Source organism: Aulostomus chinensis, chromosome 24, assembly GCF_037954235.1.
Source record: "Aulostomus chinensis isolate RoL2024-O1b breed Wild chromosome 24, RoL_Achi_v1.0, whole genome shotgun sequence".
NCBI lineage: Eukaryota > Metazoa > Chordata > Actinopteri > Syngnathiformes > Aulostomidae > Aulostomus > Aulostomus chinensis.
Window position 1 is genome coordinate 287,610 of NC_141343.1, and position 19,274 is coordinate 306,883.

General features: G+C 40.1%; 1 protein-coding gene across 2 annotated transcripts; it reads right to left on the bottom strand.

The window, feature by feature from the left end:
- Nucleotides 1–234: 234 nt before the first annotated feature.
- LOC147238272 (serine protease HTRA3-like) lies at nt 235–19,036 on the bottom strand. Of its 2 annotated transcripts, none has more exons than XM_086197285.1 (10): nt 18,323–19,036; nt 13,090–13,189; nt 12,642–12,774; nt 10,767–10,844; nt 8,454–8,648; nt 6,637–6,669; nt 6,319–6,433; nt 6,190–6,247; nt 4,532–4,627; nt 235–4,429 (listed from the first exon to the last, which is right to left on the bottom strand). In XM_086197285.1, the coding sequence occupies exons 1-10, from the start codon at nt 18,723–18,725 to the stop codon at nt 4,261–4,263; spliced, it is 1,380 nt and encodes a 459-aa protein (XP_086053411.1). In that variant the 5' UTR covers nt 18,726–19,036; the 3' UTR covers nt 235–4,260. The 2 variants fall into 2 exon arrangements, with proteins under 2 accessions (XP_086053411.1, XP_086053410.1); XM_086197284.1 differs by having other exon boundaries at nt 236–4,429; nt 10,755–10,844; nt 18,323–19,035.
- Between the last annotated feature and the right edge of the window lie 238 nt (nt 19,037–19,274).

Consider the following 19,274-nt stretch of genomic DNA (forward strand, 5'->3'; position numbering starts at 1 on the left):
AGTTTGTGGTGTCCTTTGTGCTCTGTCAAAACAGCCAAATTAAGACCTCACTCTCATCCCGGACGAACCCCCAAATTGTTGAAGTATGCCGACTTCACAGAGTCCGTTGATGAGAAGAGATCAACCGGAGTCGTCTGCTTTAGACAAATCAGCACTTTATTTCATACAGCAAAGCAGACACAGATATATCTGGAGACCCCACTACATGCACCGTGAGAGTGCAGCAGAGAGTCTGAGTAAGATATTAACAGACAGTGAATATATGCTTGAGGCTACACCTTTTTTACATACGTAATTTTACATTCATGCATATCACACTTCTTGATTAGTACTCCTGCCTCCTGCACAGTCAGGTCATCTTGTCCTGTTGTTTTTGTCATTCAGCCTTGACAGTACGGGTGTGATTAGCAGCCTGCACAACTTAATACAAACAATCACGTCATATACTTATACACAACCAACTCCTGATATGATGGTGATATATGAACAGAACATGATCAAAAGTTCATCATCTCACAGAGGCCAGTCATTTTTAACACTTGCAGTAGAAACTGGTCATCTCAGGGAGGCCTGGGCCATGGAACTGGGTACCCCTGTGTCAGAAGAGCTGTGGGAGGAGGCTTTGTTTGGTATATAGAGTTGCTCTATAAGCTTTAGATAAGCAAGAGTTTTTAACCCGCCTGCTCCATGTGTCACATGGTACTACAAAGGGTTCACTTGCTCATTTATTTTGGAACTGTCCAGTTTTGAGTAACTTAGAACAAGGTATTAAACTGTATATGTAAAGTGTAACAAAGTCTTCAGCCAGAAGCTTCTTTGTCTGCTCCAACAGAACAAGAGCCCCTCCCTCCCATCAAAGACAAATTCTTCTACAGCACCACCACATTTTAAAAATGTGAATTTGTGATGATAAATAGTTTTTTGCTAAATCTAGTAGAAGGAATGTCCAGTACTTTTTTAACCCGTGCTCAATCACACATCTCTCTCTGTGGGAGCTTTTCAGTGATGCATTTTGACACGGACAATTGTCCTAGTGGTAGGAGTCAAATTCTAGTAGTAATGAAAGGTAAAGAAAATCAATATTTCAGCAGCGTTTAGAAATAAAATCTAGTCATGTTTTGTACTTGACTGGAGTAGCTCAATCCTTTGAAATGATCCTGAAATGGTGAATAATTTCTAAAGTTAAATTAGAGAATCTAAGTATTAATTATACAGAGGCTCCTTATTTGCTTCTTCAGCAGTGAATGGTTCTTCTGGGTTACGTGGCAAATAATAATTCGGGGGGCATATGCATTTCTTGGTAATTCCTGAAGAACTAACGTACTAACATGGAGTTTGGCTGGTTTCTGCTACATTCATCAACATCTGTGTATACAGACATTACTGAACCCCAAAAACCATTTGTCTTTTTTTCCACTCAGCATTCCAGAGAGAGAGACACTCACCACCTCTAGGGAATGATTATAGTAACCACGTTGAGGGCACACCCAGGGATGGTTTCTTGGTGTGCTTTCATGAAAATCTGCCACATGACCAGACACCACAACAAGATATAAGACATGTAGTGACACTTTTGGTCCTGGTGATGTAAATCTGTTTATATTAAAACAACCACAGCAACAGCAGTGGTGAGATTACAGAATACAAAAGCTCATCTACATCAACACACACTTAGTTCACATTTGCTTATGGAAGGACTGCATACAGCATTCAGGACCCAACAACCATCAACCAGTTACAAGGCTGAACACATTCATGGACATTGATAGCATCTCAAACTTCGACTGCAAGTTTGCAGCCGGATATCCTTAAAGAATAAGAACTGAAAAGAACACATTTTCAACAATAGGCCTACAAATGTCTGACACAAATAAAGTTAATGTTCTGGAAAATATCTGCACCTTATTTATATGCCTCCAGCTTTAGTCCTGCCAGTTTGCTTCAAGTAATTGCAGCCTTGTATCTATTGCATTGACATGCAAAGATTCATAGTACAAACTGTATTGAACACTTGTTGAACCTTACCTGGAGTGTACAGTACATGTAGTATCATCGTCACCTACATTTAGCTCCAAGAACAATGTGTTAATGACAAGCAGATACAAAAGCAATAGTTCTTATCAGTGTGTTCTGGTGTGGAATTATGAGACAAATGATCTCCAAATGTTAGCACCTATCTGAGGTAGACATGGTGTAACATCAAAAGTTAATGTTTTGGAAAAACATCAGATGTTGGTTCCAATGAGAAGAGTGGAATGCTAGCACTGAAAGTAATCGTTGAGTTTGGCTGTTTACAGGATTTCTTCAGATCATCTGAAGACAGCATACAGTAAGAAGTGGACAGGGCAGGTGGGACATCACACATCAGTTTGAATGTTGGCCAATGCTGTCTTGGCTTTTTTAACCGGAGGTGATATTTTGGTGAGATGGTCAAGCTGGAGAGGAGCAAGTTGGACATGTCAATCCTAGTGCGTAGCTTTAATTTTGACATTTGTGAGGCCATAAAAGTGCTCCATGGGGAAACTGATATTTTGGACTACAATTTGACATCATCTAAAGCTGATAGAGCAAATCATGATAATTGGGGAAAAACAAGTAAATAATTAGGGACTGACATACAGATCAGGTTTTTCGTCTATACTGCAAGAGGTTGGTGCAAAAAGCGTGTAGATGGCATCTTGCTTGAAAATGTTTCATATATCATTTTAAAAGGTCTTGATGAGGTCTACATAATAACAAAAGAATACTGACACTATAAGCCAAAGGGTGCATGTGTGAAAGGAGAGAACTCTTTTAATGCCATTACCAAGGTGAAAAAACACGTCAAATGGACGGGAACATTATTATCATCAATATTCCGCAACTGCACACTTGACTTCTCTAAACTCTGAAGAGATCCCCCAAGTTGTTGCTTGCTGGCTGCCAATATCCACATGCTGCTGCCTGAGTGTTCAGTGTCTCTGCTTTCGCGTGATTGGTGGGTTAGAGTGTTTGTCTGGAACCAGTTACAGTATTTCTTAGATACTTTCACTACTTCAGCCTTGGGTTTAAAATCTGATTGTAGATCAGTTTTCGGTGTTGAAGGTACTACTGTGTATAAAATTAATGGACTGGTCACTGATGGACATTGGTAATATTGATAAGGACAGTGCAGAAGTGGCTGGATATTGGTAGGCACATGTTCCTGCCGTCTCCGCCCAATCCTACTACATCGTGTCAATTACAGGTGAATCTAAAATGAAGTTGTCTTATTTTCTCAGACCTCATTTGCATTCCAGGAGTTGCCCCCTGCTGACACTTAGAAGGTTTAAGGCACGTGAACTTTGGCCTCATTTACCAGAGAGGAAGCTCAATATCAGTTTAACATGAGAATTATTCTTTAATTGTGATCTCCAAATAGTTTCATTAAAACTAATGGATAGAGGTGTCAGTGAAGGTTCTCAGACTACCATGACCAGCATGACTAAGAGTTAGGTGTAGGCAACTGGACTTCCTTTTGGTATACACCAAAAAGAAGTCCAGTTACCTACACCTAACTCTTAGACAAGTGGATAGAGGTATTTTCTATTTTGCAGATTTCAGGGAATCTCTAAAAAGTTATGTTTCAGTTCTGTTGATTGAATGGCTAAAAATATAGAAATAAAAACATATTTTAATAGAGTATGCAAAATTGTTCTGGACTATATCTATGTAAACTTATCTGTTGCAAGCTTTTGCACAATAGGTAGGTTGATGGTAACGCTCATAGTGGATGTACTGGCTGAGACAAGTGTTTTGTACCTTTTTTATGAGAAGGATCAAATGCACTTAGCCTTGTGCTGATATTGTGATGTTGTTAATAATAATAAATGTAATAAACATACTTTAAATGTCTAGTGTGAAAAGGGTCTAATCAATATTTCCTTCAGCCCATAGATGCTTTATTAGCATACCTCCAGACATCCCAAACGTTCTTCAGCTCTGCTCCTCTATTATCATTTTTGTTATGTGCAACATGTCAATCACTATTGCTTGAAATTAATATTTCATGTTCAGACTTGAAACTATAAGATCAAAGCTACACAATCAAGTATTAAGGGGCATAACATGGTGCATCAGCTCTGAGGTTCATGAGTGGGCAGGAAGCACGTGTTCACCTCCTGGTCTGTTCTACACATTGCCTTCTTCATTGGTGCATCATGTTAGCAGCTCCACAGACATTTCAGTGCTTACTGGAGCAAAGCATCACCATCCAACATGTTGGAGTCCGATCTTCTACATCTACTGCATGATCACATCAGGTTCAATATTGAAAAGCAGGTCATCGTTGTCCCTTCGGACCTCCAGGAGAAGAGGTGTCTCTTCCTGCAGTGCCCCCTGAAGATCAGCTGTTGTTATCAGAGGTCTGCCATTTAGTTTCACAATAATGTCCCCATCTCTGATACCTCCTCTGTAGATGGACACAGTGGGTATAACTGTTACAGGTCAGTGGTTTTAAAGATAAAAACAATAATTACTCTTTCAGTCATGACTGAGTCATAAATGAACATACTTCTGTGCAGGTGAGTGAGGAACAACCTCATGAACATAGATGCCACCAGTGACATCAGGGAAGTCTGGGTTCTGCTGCTTCAACTCTTCAATTAGCCTGTTCAACACACACACACACACACACACACACACACACACACACACACACACACACACACACACACACACACAAAATCAGGCTCCCCTTCAGTGGAACCATCTCCCAGATTCAGTACAGGATGCAGACACCCCATTTATGTTTAAGAGCAGACTTAAGACCTTCCTTTTTGACAAAGCTTATATTTAGGGCTGGCTTAGGCTGGCCCTTCAACATGCTTCTGTAGGCTTAGACTGCTGGGGGGATCTCCCATGGTGCACAGGGCTTTTCTCTTCTCTTCTCTGTCCTCTCATACTCATCTGTGTTACTCGTATTCTTCTCCAGAGCCTTTGTGCTTCTCCACTTCCCAGATCCCTGACTGCTGCTGGAGGAGGCAACAGTTCTGAAGAGGCTCAGGCTGCCACCCTGCCCAGCTGCACATCCCCATCTGCCCACTATTCTCTTCCCCTTTCGCTCCCTCTTCATCTCTGCCCCTCTTTTTCCATTATCTGTCTGTGTCTCTGCTCCACTCTCCTGTTCTCTTTCCCCTCAACCGGTCAAAGCAGATGGCCATTCCAATTGATCCTGGATCTGCTCAACATTCCTGCCTGTTAAAAGGAAGGTTTTCGTCACCGCTGTTGCAGGATGTGCTTGCTGATGGAGAACTGTTGGGTGTAAATTCATTGAAGGAGTGTGGTACTGGACCTGTTCTACTTGTAAAGCGTCATGAGATAACTTTTGTGTGATTTGGCACTATACAAATAAAGTTCACTTGACTATACAGACTGCCAAAATGACGCGTGCGCACGCGTGTGTGTTTTGCAAGGTATTTTCAGGACCCCTTTGAAAAGTTGAAGGGAACTTTGGGAACTTTAATGTATTAACAGCTGCATAATTTACAGATACATCAATGTACATAGTGTACAGGAGGGTAGCTGGATCACCTGGCCTGAGGGATGTACTGTTCCTTTATGTTTGGGATAAATCTTAGAACTTCATGATATATGATAACCAAAACACAAAGGAATTCAGATGCATACATTCCTGCAGTCAAGCCAAAGCAAAGAGAACTGAAATAACATTTTTATCTAGCACAGAGACTTTGTTTAGAAAATAAAACCTCCTCTTTCTTGGCAGCTGAACCTGAAGCTTAAATTAAATAAATTAATGTATAAGTTAAGACTCACTGTCAAAATAAATTTTCTGTTGTCTGTAACAACCACTGGAGAGTTTCAGAGCTTCCTTCTTCTGGTCTCAAGTTTTACTAGTTTTGAGAGCAATCAAGACTAACTCTAAAACGTTTATTAGGTAGTATTGAAGGTGTTCAGCATAGAAATATTTGCATCAGAAGTTTGCATATTTATCTCAAATGGCAGCAAGGAAAGAGAAATCATTAATTATAAGACCTTTTCTTGTTTTTCTTTCCATAGTTTTTAATCTGACAGTGTCAGGTGTTACTGTATTGTACCTTGTGATTATAATAATGTGAGATTCACTAGACTTAAAAGACCAAACAGACCATTTTCAATGTGGATGATATATTATCACACAAGATACCACTGCTATCTCCCATCTCTACTTACGCTGGTGTGATGGTCAGCATCCTGATCCCAATGAAACGCTTCTTTACTGACCTCATGTCTGAAAGAGAACTCAGTTAGTCTCAGCATTCATCTGGATATTCTCTCGATGATTGATGGGCTGAAACTCACCTTTGCTGTGTTTGTCCAGCGAATCATTTAGGAAGCGAGTGATCCTGTCAGATGGGATGGCAAACGATATTCCTGCTGCAACCTTCAGAGTGTTAATGCCGATCACCTCCCCATCCTCAAACACAAACATATAAAAGCTCAATGTCATTCATGGCCTTTCACATTTGAAAGCTGAGGTGACTCATTATCACAGTTGTAACAGCTTCCTCTCTTGATGTCATCATGGACTATAGATTCCGGCCAATCAAATCTCTCTTTGATGATAATATCTATAGTTAACTATCAACTAAAGATTATTGTAGGAAACTAATATCTTACCAGATTAACGAGAGGGCCTCCCGAATTCCCGTACTGTGAGGGAAAAAAACACATTGTTGACTGATAAAGTGTGCACCATTTTTGGCACAAGACAGCTTGAATCTATATGTACACCACTGTTCAAAACACACTGGGGCCATGAGGAGACACAAAAGAGGGGAGACACACACACACACACACACACACACACACACACACAGAGCTTGCTTCTACAGTTAGGCCCAGAAATATTTGGACAGAGGCACAATCTTTATGAATTGGGCTCTGCCACCTCACTGGATTTGAAATGAAACAACTACAATGGATTTGAAGTGCAGACTTTAAGATTTAATTCAAGGGGTTGAACAAAAATATATGATTAAACATGTAGGACTTGTAGCTATTTTTTATACAAACGCTCCTCATTTCAGGGGCTCAAAAATAATTGGACAAATAAATATAATCCTAACTAAAATGTTACTTTTCAATATTTTGTTGAGAATCCTTTGTAGGCAATGACTGCCTGAGGTCTGGAACCCATGAACATCACCAAACGCTGGGTTTCCTCCTTGGTGATGCTTTGCCAGGCCTTTACTGCAGCTGTCTTCAGTTGTTTGTGGGTCTTTCTGCCTTAAGTTTTGTCCTGAGCAACTGACACGCATGCTCAATTGGGTTGAGATCTGGTGATTGATTTGGGCATTGCAGAATATTCCACTTCTTTGCTTTAAAAAACTCCTGGGTTGCTTTTGCAGTATGTTTTGGATCATTGTCCAACTGAAGGTACTGTGAAGCGCTGTCCAATCAACTTTGCTGCATTTGGCTGAATCTGAGCAGACAGTATATCCCTATACACTTCAGAATTCAGCCAGCTGCTTCTGTCTTTTGTCACATCATCAATAAACACAAGTGACCCAGTGCCATTGGAAGCCATGCAGGCCCATGCCATCTCACCGCCTCCACCATATTTTACAGAAGATGTGGTGTGTTTTGGATCATGCTGTTCCAGTTCTTCTCCAAACTTTGTTCTTCCCATCATTCTGGTACAGGTTGATCTTAGTCTCATCTGTCCAAAGAATGCAGTTCCAGAACTGGGCTGGGTTCTCCAGGTGTTTTTTGGCAAAGTCAATTCTGGCCTTTCTATTTTTGAGGCTGATTAATGGTTTGCACCTTGTGGTGAATCCTTTGGACTTCCTCTCATGAAGTCCTCCCTTTATGGTAGACTTAAGATACTGATACACCTAAACCAGGAAAGTGTTCTTCACTTGAGTGGGTGTTGTGAAGGGGTTTTTCTTCACCATGGAAAGGATTCTGCCAAGCTCATCAGTGCACTCTTTTTTTCTCAGAAAGTACCAAACTGTTGATTTGGCCGCTCCATACATTTATGCTAGCTCTCTGATGGATTTCTTGTTTTTTTCAGAATGGTCCGTTTTACCTCCATTGAGAGCTCCTTTGACTGCATATTGTGTGTTCACAGCAACAGCTTCCAAATGCAAACGCCACACCTGGAATCAACTCTAGACCTTTTTAACTGCTTAACTGATGACAGGTTAACGAGGGAAGAGCCCATGCAAGCTTGTTATTTTTTTGCAGCTTTCTGAGTTAATTATCAAATTACTTTTGGTCCCTTGAAAAAGAGGTGGCTATATATTAAAGAGCTGTAATTCCTAAACCCTTGCTTCAATTAGGATGTGAATACTGTCAAATACAGCTGAGAGTCTGTACTTTAAGCCCATATTGATTATATAATTGTGTCCTGAATATGTTTTTGTAAACAGCTAAAATAACCAAATTTGTGTCACTGTCCAAATATTTCTGGGCATAACTGTATGTTTGCTTACATTGATGATGGCATCGGTCTGGATGTAGTCCATGTCAGAGTCCCTGAGGCCCAGCTCCTTGCCGTCTCTTTGGGCAGTGCTTACGATGCCAGTGGTGACAGTGTTCTGGAGAGCAAACGGACTGCCAATAGCGACCACAAACTCACCGGGCCTCAGGTCTGCGCTGTGACCCAGAAACAATACAGGAAGCTTTGTCTGGGAGGGAGGATATACATAATAAGTCATAATGTTAGAGACACATGAGGGAAAGATGGATCTACTACTCATACAACCTCCTGGCTGACACAGTAGAGGGCATCTGACATCTTACATGTTTGTCTTCTTAAGTGAAATTACAACATTTGTGGGTCTTAATAGTATAATTTTGATTCACAAAAAAAACATCTGGATAAACTGATGCTTGGTCCTCACATTTTTTTGTCCCAGAGGGACATTTACATTCATTAAGATTAGATTACACTACAAAGATATTGGGCCAGGATATCAGATGGTCCAAAAAAAATGTAATAATAATTCAAATAATTAAAAAAATATGAAATAGAATTTTTTGAATTTTGTTTACCACATTTGAGTTTTTAAAGTTTCAATGAAGCTCAATGTTATTGTGTGTTTGCAGTTAAGCAAAGAAATAAAGCAAATTTTAAAAGATACATTATCATTTAAATAAGGTAAACATTGGCTGGCTAACTTTGCTTTTGATGATTTTCACTGGTGCTGCACAAATAGCAACCCTTTCGTGAGATAAAACTAGTGCAAGGCAGAGCATCCAATCACAAGATGCCTAGAAGATAGTGAGCGCTAGCTAATCAGAGAAAAAGGAGGGCAGATCTTCACAGGGCAGGTCTTCGCTAGCCAATCAGAGGCAGTGTAGGGTAGATCTTCCCAGAGTAGGGTGGGGGGAAAAAATAACAAGGATAATCCACTAGGGAGGAGAGCTTTGCCTTGCTACAGGTCAGTCCTGTATTCAAGCTGATTCATTTTAAAAACAAGCAGCCAATGAGATATTACCTCAAAGATAATGCTGTGAAAACAGCTTTAATATATGCTGCTGTGAACAGTATGTGGAGGTCTGACTGTTTCAAATGTTAAAAAGAAGGATTCAAAGGGTGAAGACGGTAAAGGGAGGGAAAAGGAAAAGAGCAGAGTTAAGTAGAAACACATGCTCAACACAGATGGAGGGAGAGAGGTGTTTTGGGTCATCCACCTCCTCCTCTTCTTGGTTCCAGTCCAATTCTCCAGTTCTAATGACATCAACCTTCAGTCTGAAACTCATAAAGAGCAGATGCATAAATATTTGACAAAGACCAGCTTTGTCTTTGAGTGTTAACAGTAAAGTGTTTTACACTGCATCTAATGTGTTATATTGTACTGTTGTGACAGTCTTTAATGCTCAAAAATCAAAATTTTCCTGTAAGATGGTAAAACATAGTAATACCTCCATTTCCTTACAGAGAGATATTAGTGTTAAAGCAACATGCAGCACACAATGAAAATGCCACAAAGATGGTGATGAACAATAAGTGGGTTGGACTTTGTGGAAACTGTGGAGTATTGACAGGTCACAAAGGCACAAGAGTTAATGTGTTTGAAGAGAAAAGAAATCATCAGCTGGTTCAACATAGCATCTACAGCAGCATAAAAGTCTCAAAACAGCTGTTTTCTGTGGGAGCCACAAAATATCCATGGACAGGTGGTCATTATTTCATATATCTTTAATCCCAAACCTGTGTTTGACCTCTCTCTCATCTCTGAAGGTGAACCTGAACCCAAGGTCCTAGACAACTGAATGCACAGAGTTCATAGACATTCACCTGAGTTAGAGCAGATTGTGAGCAGGCCATGTTACTACACTATGTCAAATAGAACTGTTAAGTGTCTGATTACATGGACTACAGAGAAAGCCAAGGTGTCAGTGAGGAGACTCTACTCAACCAGGAAAGGCTTTTACAAACTGAATGAAACTGTGACACCTAACACATCAGGACAAATGTCTGAGTCCACATTTGTGTGACAGCCAATGGCTCACATAAACGTAATTTTTGTGACAGTTTGATTTGTCTTTTGAAACAGTAAATATTTAATTTTTCAATTAATTTAAAAGAAAATGCAATGGTTTTCCTGTTAACTTGGCCGTGCCTTAGATCTTGCATGAAATTGAATTGAATCATTCAGAAATAATCCATGATCAGTACTCAATTTTCAAGTCTGTGTTGCACAAAGTTACCTCAAAGCAAAGGAATTTCATTCAGTTTTCCTAACAGCACCAAGTGTTTGCTGCTTGACAATACATCATGGATTCACCTGAGAGTTCACCTTGATGGTGGCGATATCAGACTTTTTGTCAATGTCCTTGATACTGGCTTCATAGACATCACCATTATGCATCTGGACCTTCAGGAAGGAGAGCAAACATTAGATTTTGATGAAAATTAGCAGCATCAACAATAAAAACATAATCATTCAGAGGATATAAGTAATTAGTTTGATATGTGGTAGTTATTTGCCTCCATTGTGTCTCACAACAACCTACAGAAGAGGTTCATATGATGTTGAAGTAGAAGCAGCTGTGTTCAACCAGCTAATATTTTTGTTAACAAATGCAAGTTTGAGTTTACAGACAATAATATCATCTTGTGCCAAAAAAAAGAAAACTTATTTGAAGTAGAGAATTTTTTCTGTGTTGAAAAATACATGAAAGAAGAGAAAAGGCCAGCAACACTCGTGTCCTTCAAGGCTCAAAAGAGCTTTTTAATGCACATAAGGGTTAACACAACAGGGCTTTAACACAGAATGGTTTCGGCAGCGTCTTCATCAGTGTGTAGCCTAAAGCAGGAAATGATGCATTTAAATAGTAGAAACACTCACAACAGTATTCAATCAGTTAATCAATCAAAGACATTCAATAAATCAGATAATTGCATCAAGTATTCATTGATATCCAAGGATGACTATCTAAAGCACAAAAAATTAAAATTAAAATTAAAAAAAACATTAAAAAAAATAAAACAAACATGGCGAGTGTGTCGAGCAAACATAATAGGGTCTTCGCCTGAAGTACCTTCAGGCTCAGGCCCTAATAAAAAATACAACAATGATTTGGAGAGCATTTCTGACTCCCCTTAGAACAATGATATAAATGACTAATTAGCAGATCTGCGTTAAGAATATGTACCGATCCAAAGTCTTGAGTGATTACTAAAATTGATATGGCAAGCAATAACACTGTTTTGCGCCACTGCCATATAGATTGAAACAGGAAGATTACCTTACGTAAAGGCAATCAATAGTGGGTTATTATGAGGGGAGTTGAGACTTAGTTTAATGTATATTACTGTCATTTTTTCTTTGATTGGGATGGCTTTGTGACAAAGTTGTTAAATGATGAAGGGGGTAACCCCTATATTCCACTGCGTCCATCTTCATTGCATTCCAAATGTGTCACTGTTTGTATCCATCCTCTTCACAGCTGCATAGCACATCAGCATTATTTCAGGTGTGTAGCATAATGCCCATCTGATTTTGTTAATTTGATCATAATCTCCTGATTTGGTTGTTGTCCCTCCATTTGTTTTTTATGATATGTACAACAAATATCTCCTTATATTGTGTCATTTTATGTTTTAGCACATGGCATTTTATTTTGAAAATTGAGCAGCTATTTGTATGGGACGTCCTGTCTAGCTTGAACTGCTCTGTGCAGCTTGATGCACCTTCTGTCAAAAGATAAACTTTCTATATATTCTTTGTGGAGTGCTGAGCTGCTTCAAGAATTGACCTGATACACACTGCAGTGCTTCTAGTGGAATCATAAGCATTAGGTCTACAATGGCCACAATTAAGTACTGCCTGTCACAATGCAGCCATGTGTGGTGAAATTTACGGATAGTGACCACACATGTTAAAGCTAACAGAATCAACAGAAGATCTGTGCTTTTCCTACATTAAACTCAAACAGGTATACAAAAGGTTTGTCTTCAATAATATCACTAGATCACTCCAGTGATCAGCCAAAAGCTATAAAAATATTATCAGACTTTCTGAAGATCCTTGAATGAATTATGTGACACAAAAACTTCCAAACTAAGTAGATCCTTTAAAAACACAAAACCCCTCTGCTGCTCGGAGCAACCATGAAGCCTCTACAAATTACTGTTAGCAAAAAAAAATTGGATATGGTAGATTTGGTACCTTGAGGTGCTGTTGGCCAGAAACTGATGTGGAGCTGGAGACAACGTGGGCATTGGTCACAATCAGTCCATGCTCTGACATCACAAAACCAGAACCACTAGAGAGAGGAATGTTCCGCCCAAACAGAGGATGTCTGAAGACAGAAATGGGTGCAAATCAGCCTGATTCCCTTGAGATCATCTTTGTCCACAGAGTTAATTGTGATAGAACTTTGAAATATATCCTGCTGAAAGGCTGGAAGTTATTTCCATTTTTACAAAGAGGCCAGGAGTTCAGAGTATTCCCTATGTTAACTAGCTCATCCTGCATTCTGTAACTAAACCCCTGATTCAGATCAGCTTCATTTGGATATTTTAACATAAAATATTCATGCACCACCTCCTCCTCATTATGATGCCTGACACATCACAGCATTATTTATTGATTCACATATTCAGGGGGTCAGTACCTGAGGAAGAGCTCAATGTGAACCACAGCAGGAGCAATCTTCTCCACCACATCAGCAATGAAGTTAAACTTGTACCGAGGGCTGGCAGCATGTGACAGACCTGTACTGGCACCAAAAATGCAATATGGTCATAGTCAGACAACAGCTGCACCAAGAAGGTTTAATATTCTACATATTTGCATGTGGGCAGCCTGATCGTGCAGTGGTTAACACTGTCGCCTCACAGCAAGAAGGTTCTGGGTTTGAGCCCCAACTCAGGCACGGGATCTTTCTGTGTGGAGTTTGCATGTTCTCCCTTTGCCTGCAAGGGTACTCTGGCTTCCTCCCACAGGGGGGCTGGAGCCTATCCCAGCGGCTTTCAGTACTTGCTTTCAGTAATTGCTGCAGTACTTTGGACTGCTGATACACTGGTGACACATTCTATATGGCAAGCTACATTTAACATTAACATACTCAAACTATACCCCAGACACCTGTCTATAAATCCAGTTTCAGTAGAGGAAAATTTGTGTCTGCTATCTGGTTAGCATTGAAATAATTTAAAGAAGAGTCATGATGTTGCTGGCTGTATAGAGATCCGTGGCAGCTTTTATTCTGGTTTGATTTTTACATAGCTACCTCCTGTACACACTACCTGAGTAAATTGGAAATTCATAAACATCACAGTGGTCTAACAGTACATTTTTCCTTCAAAAAGTTTGATTCACGTAGTGACGTGATTTATTTCACAAAAACCCATAGTATCTAGATTAATGCTGATCTGACTAAATCATATTTGTCAGCTTTTTGTAGCTCCAGTAAAGACAAGTAATTGAAAGTGATTTTGAAATAATCAATGGAGAAGTGGAGAGGGGAATGTTTTATTTGAATATCTCAGCTCCAATACATAGCTGGGATGAAAAATACTGAATGGAAACTAGTAACATGCTTAGTAAATTCAGGGGTAGGGCCTTAGGGAAGGGATAACAATGTCTGAAGCCAAAAAAGTGGTTTAATGAGTTTCTGTTCCTTGTTGTATTTTGAGGTTACTGCTGATAAAATCCCACATTTTCTGATCCATAGCTAATGCTTTTATTTTGAAGAATTACAGAATTATAGTACTTTTACAGCCTTTCACCTCTCTTCACATTCATAGATCAGCCTGCTGCTTTTAAGAATAAATGACCTGACTTCAACATAAAGGCTTTCAACTGGAGTTCTTAAAGTAATGGAAAGGAAAAGAGCTTGCAAGCCAGGTTGAGACATCATGTCAAACTGAATCAGCCCACGCATGTAGAAAAGGCCAATCAGATTTCATTATATGCTTGATATATTTGATGATCTAATGGGCTCTGTAAATTGAACTGTTTCTTCCAATTAGATTTGGATATTTCCTGTGGAAATGATAACAAAATAAGAGAGGAGATGAAGCAATGGGCTGATGAGTGTAACAGATTTTTTTTTTTAGATCTGCTCCAGCCATCACTCCCCCCAAAGGGCCTCCATAACCCACACTGACACACAAACACACATTACTAATGACTGGGGATGCAGGATATCCAAGTGTGCGAACACGCATGCACACACACAAACTTTTTTACTGGAGTGTTACATCCATAATGGGGTGTGGCAAACCACAACTATTTTTGTGACTGTGAAATCTTACAAATCTGTTTTGGTGTAAATGATCCATGTAGGAGCCAGTGACTTTAAAGGAAACAGACCAAGATGGCCAAACTGTCCAGAAAGCCCCCATTTAATCAGGCAGTCAGAAAAAAAGACTTAAGACTTTCTTATAACTAGGTGAGATTGAGTGATTATTATGGTCTTAACACACACACACACACGCACACACACATTTATACAAAAAAAAAAAATTGACCTTTGAAAGTATTTGTTGCATTATGTCTGCGAAATGTGTGTGTGTGTGTGTGTCTTGCTGTAACACACCTCATGTCACACCAATAGCTTGAGATGAAACATGATATAAAAACTTTTTAAAAGTTTTAACCTCAACTCTCTCTGTCTCTCTTACTGCCACAAGTGATTCAAAAATGTTCATATGCGCAGTTTTAAAATACTGCCATCTCATCTGCCACTCTCAGGGGAAAAATCTTCACCCACAGAGGAAGCCATTTATTTTAGGCTTCAGCAGCAGCACAGTCCCTCGTGGTAATGGAAAAATCTCTTGACCAGCCAACTTAAAGGACCCTGTCAGCATTACCGCTAATAGAACTTAATGGTCGATCAAAGTAGAGATGTTACAATAACTGATACATTGAAGAAAGGATGAGCATAGAACCCAAACGTAAGTTTCATTTGAACCTTCTTTAAAAGATTATATTTAAGCAGCTATATATAAAGAGGCTCATGTATGCCAGTCACTCTATTAATAGCTGGATGTGGTACCTGTGAGCATCACTGGTGACAGTAAACAATGTTTGAGGTCAAAGAAGCTTTCTTCAGCCTTTAAGCACCCTCTGGTCAGTAACCCATATTATGGCGAAGCAATAACAGATGCCATGAATGTTTTTTATAGCAGTGAATATGTAAAATATGACTATATTCTGTTTAAAGTGAGCCTTGTTCCCTCCTTAGTCAGAAATTCACTTGATCAACCATAATTTTTGGGTACCCTACAGCTCTAATGTATAACATCATGTACAGTCTTTTATGTAAGAGGTGTGGTGTGTGTGTGTGTGTGTGTGGGGGGGGGGGGTAATTAAAATATGCTTGTTGCAAATCCATGCATTGACTCAGCTTCCATCCAAAATACAACAAGTACCATTACCACACCAGTGTCATATACTAAAAGGTTAGTATTTTGTAGAAGCAGGCAATTGTGTGTTAAAAAAAAGTCCTCCTAGCAGTATACTAGTAACCTTTTTTTTCCACTACATTATTAAACAGCAAGAAGATTTAGCAGGAATGTGTGACAGACAATGTGAAAACGGAACCTGTACTAGGTGAAAGGAGGACAATTATTTCTAACGACCATGATTACAACTGCGAACGGTAACAGTCAACCACTAGGGTCCTTAAGGAAGTGGTTAATGTATTGGTGAACACAGTGTCCTGCAGCGTGGAGAAGAAGAGATGGTGAAACAGCAGCAACTATCACTGTCACAGTAACTGTTTCTGACAATAGTTGCCTGTATTTGCCAGCGGGGTCTCCACCATTGGAGGACACTGATGGGTGAAACAGCACATCTGACACATTGGATCACTGAATGCCAGCACCAGCTGTGGTGACGAGATTGATGAAGGTCTGTCAAGTTGTGTGTTTCTCATTCTGGCTTCTGGCTGTTTGACCATTGTTTACATGGCGGTCAAGTCACAAAAGTTCCTGTTTTACAGCATATGAGTGCACTAAAATATGAAAACAAAAGCAGAAAACAGGAGACTTATCAATACAGTAACAGAGACTTGTTTCATACTTGATCACTATTACGTGGATTGTTGGATCACTATATTTGATTTTTCACTGAGCAGTGGCTTTGTAGCTTCCTCAATTGCAGCAAGATTTTGTGTCAATGTGACCCTGAAGCATCTTCAAGTAAAATTTATATTTTGACAAACAGATACTTCAGGGATCATCAAATTTATTGAACTCCCAGGAAAACATGAATGTCAGCGTTAACTGACTCTGATTGACAGTGAATGTGGTAATTTGCCGCCAACTTTCAGCGCTTCTAATCCTGTACACACAGACCAAGAGTGTTGGAGCTCCAATATCAACAATGTACACGTAACCAATGAAAGCTTTGTCATTGTCTTGGGCAGCTCACATCTCAGGAGTAAATTCTGCCCATTTGGATTCAAGTAGAGACACTTTTACTACGTTTTTGGGTCAGCACTGAGTTTGACAAACAGAATACAGCAAAAAAACAAAATAGCAACCACGGAGACACTGTCACTGCCCTCCATGCTACTTTATACTCCAGATAAAGGGAACACTTTTACTTCTTTTTTTTTTACAGTGAGACTATGGTCCCGATATCAAATGTGACAACCAAAATAAAAACAGAAAGGCTACAGTTGGAAGAGGTTAATCAGCATTTTAAAGCTGTTTCAGCCAGGTATGAAAAAAATCTTTGTGTATTTAAGTATGTGCAGTGAGAAAAGGGTATTAGTGTTTGCACATCATCAATTAAAAAAATGCATACTAACACACCCTTCATACACAGGCCAAGTACTCTACTAGAATATAACAAACATACACACATACTGAAAGCAGTGCATATCAACACTCTTTGTGGTAGTATGAGGCAGCACCTCTCAGAAACCAAACTGCAACCTAAATGTTTAGGAAAATTGGTGTTAAATATTCCGGCCACATGTGAACTGTGTGTTGGGGTCGATTCAGTTGAGAGACTTTCTAGGTCAGTCTCTGGACAAAAGCAGAGGTGTGGTACATTAGTCTGGTCCAGGAAAGGGCTTTTAAAAGTTCACCACTGTTTATTGCTGCTGTGAGTGTTATTAATCTGGCTCTTATTAAAGTGGAGGCGGAGGGAGAGTTTGAGGCCCAGCATGCTCTTACTAATGAGTCAACATGAGTCTGTGAGAAACACATTCCTACTACAACAGCAGCAGGACTGCACTTCTTGGAAACTGCAGTAAACTGTGCAAACATGGCAAAGATGAGAATTTTAGGGGCTGATGCAATTTTCAGCTTTACCAATGACATTCTTATTTAGTCCAAGTGTGAACTTATGTTAGACCCATCAATAAAAGTGACTTAGGTGATTAAAATAGTAGTTGAGTACATGTTTTATTTATTATTATTGAGATCATCTTTAACTGAAGAAACCACTGCAGTTTTGGACTGTAAAATAAAGTTTTATAGTTTGCTTTTAGGTGAAATCAATTGTCTCTTGTATATTCTAAATTTTAGTTTTTAACATACATGCCATGCAAATGCTTTCTCTTAAATTTTTTCATTAATTGTGACAAATTATGTAGTGAGAGGAATACAGTTGTTTTTTTTTTTTGATGGCCAACATAAAACAGAAACTACTGCACACTTGGGGCTGACATTATAATGTAGAAAGAAAAGAGCATTTTGATTTTTCTTGGCTCTACATCAGGTCTGGATGTTCAGCTCTAATACCTGTTATCTAATACCTGGGTCTGATTGGTGGTGTACCTTGAAACTGTACCTCCAAATTAAAGACAAAAACTGGAGAAGGTGAAGGTGTGGGGGCACTGGGGCTAGCCTCATCAAGTAAGACTCCCACCAGTGGTTGGACACTACCTGAACTGGAGTCACAGGGGCCTCTCTGAACTTGGCTAATGGCAGGAAGCCCCTGCTGCAGCGCCTTCCTGTTGGTGGCCTCGAGCTGGCACACGTTCCCGTACGTCTTCCCGTCACTACCACAAACCTCGTGGCTGAACCTGCACCGGCAGAAGCTCTTAGACAGGCGTTTGCCCGCCGAGGGTTTGCACTCCAGGCCATCCCCACACAGTAGGTCGTCCGGGCGGCCGCACAGCTCTCCTTCCCCCTGCGCGCACACCAGGCAGCAGTTGCAGCGGTCAGGCACATAGCCGCTGGGGCAGCTTGGACTCGGACATGTACTCACGTCACACCGGAGGGGACACTTGGCACCGGCAGACTCCTTTATATACAATACCAATGCGATGAAGAGGAGGAGGTGCATCGTCCAGAAGGAGGTTAAAGAGCAGTCTAATCTTGATGTCTTCCTCGGGCACTGTTCATCACTGTTCTCACCCTTTAATGGTGGAAACCCCTACGCACGGCAAATGTTGCAAAGCGCATCAGATAAAGCGATGGGACGATATGATAGAGTGGAATATGGAGCAAGCGGCTATATTTTTCCGCGCATAACTGTGTCCAGACGCGCGCATCGGTCGGACTGCTGAGGCGTGTTCTCTGAAGTCTTTGTCGCTTGAGGAAGAGCCACACAGGGAAAGGGTGAAATTTCTCCAAAAGAGAGAGAGAAAACTGCGGGCTTCGAGGCGGGGCGTCCAGCTGCGCTCCATTCCATGATTTGTTGCTGGAGACTCCTTATATGGCACGTAGTGTTGTGCAGGCCGTTACATTCCTCTCACTATAGAATGTTTTATTTTGTGAGATTAAAGCGTTTCTTTGACGTCCTCACAACAAACAAATGGCCACTGTAAGTTCAATTTATGAAGGCAAGACAAGTTAAGCAAAGTTCAAGTACATTTAAAAAAATCATGTGACC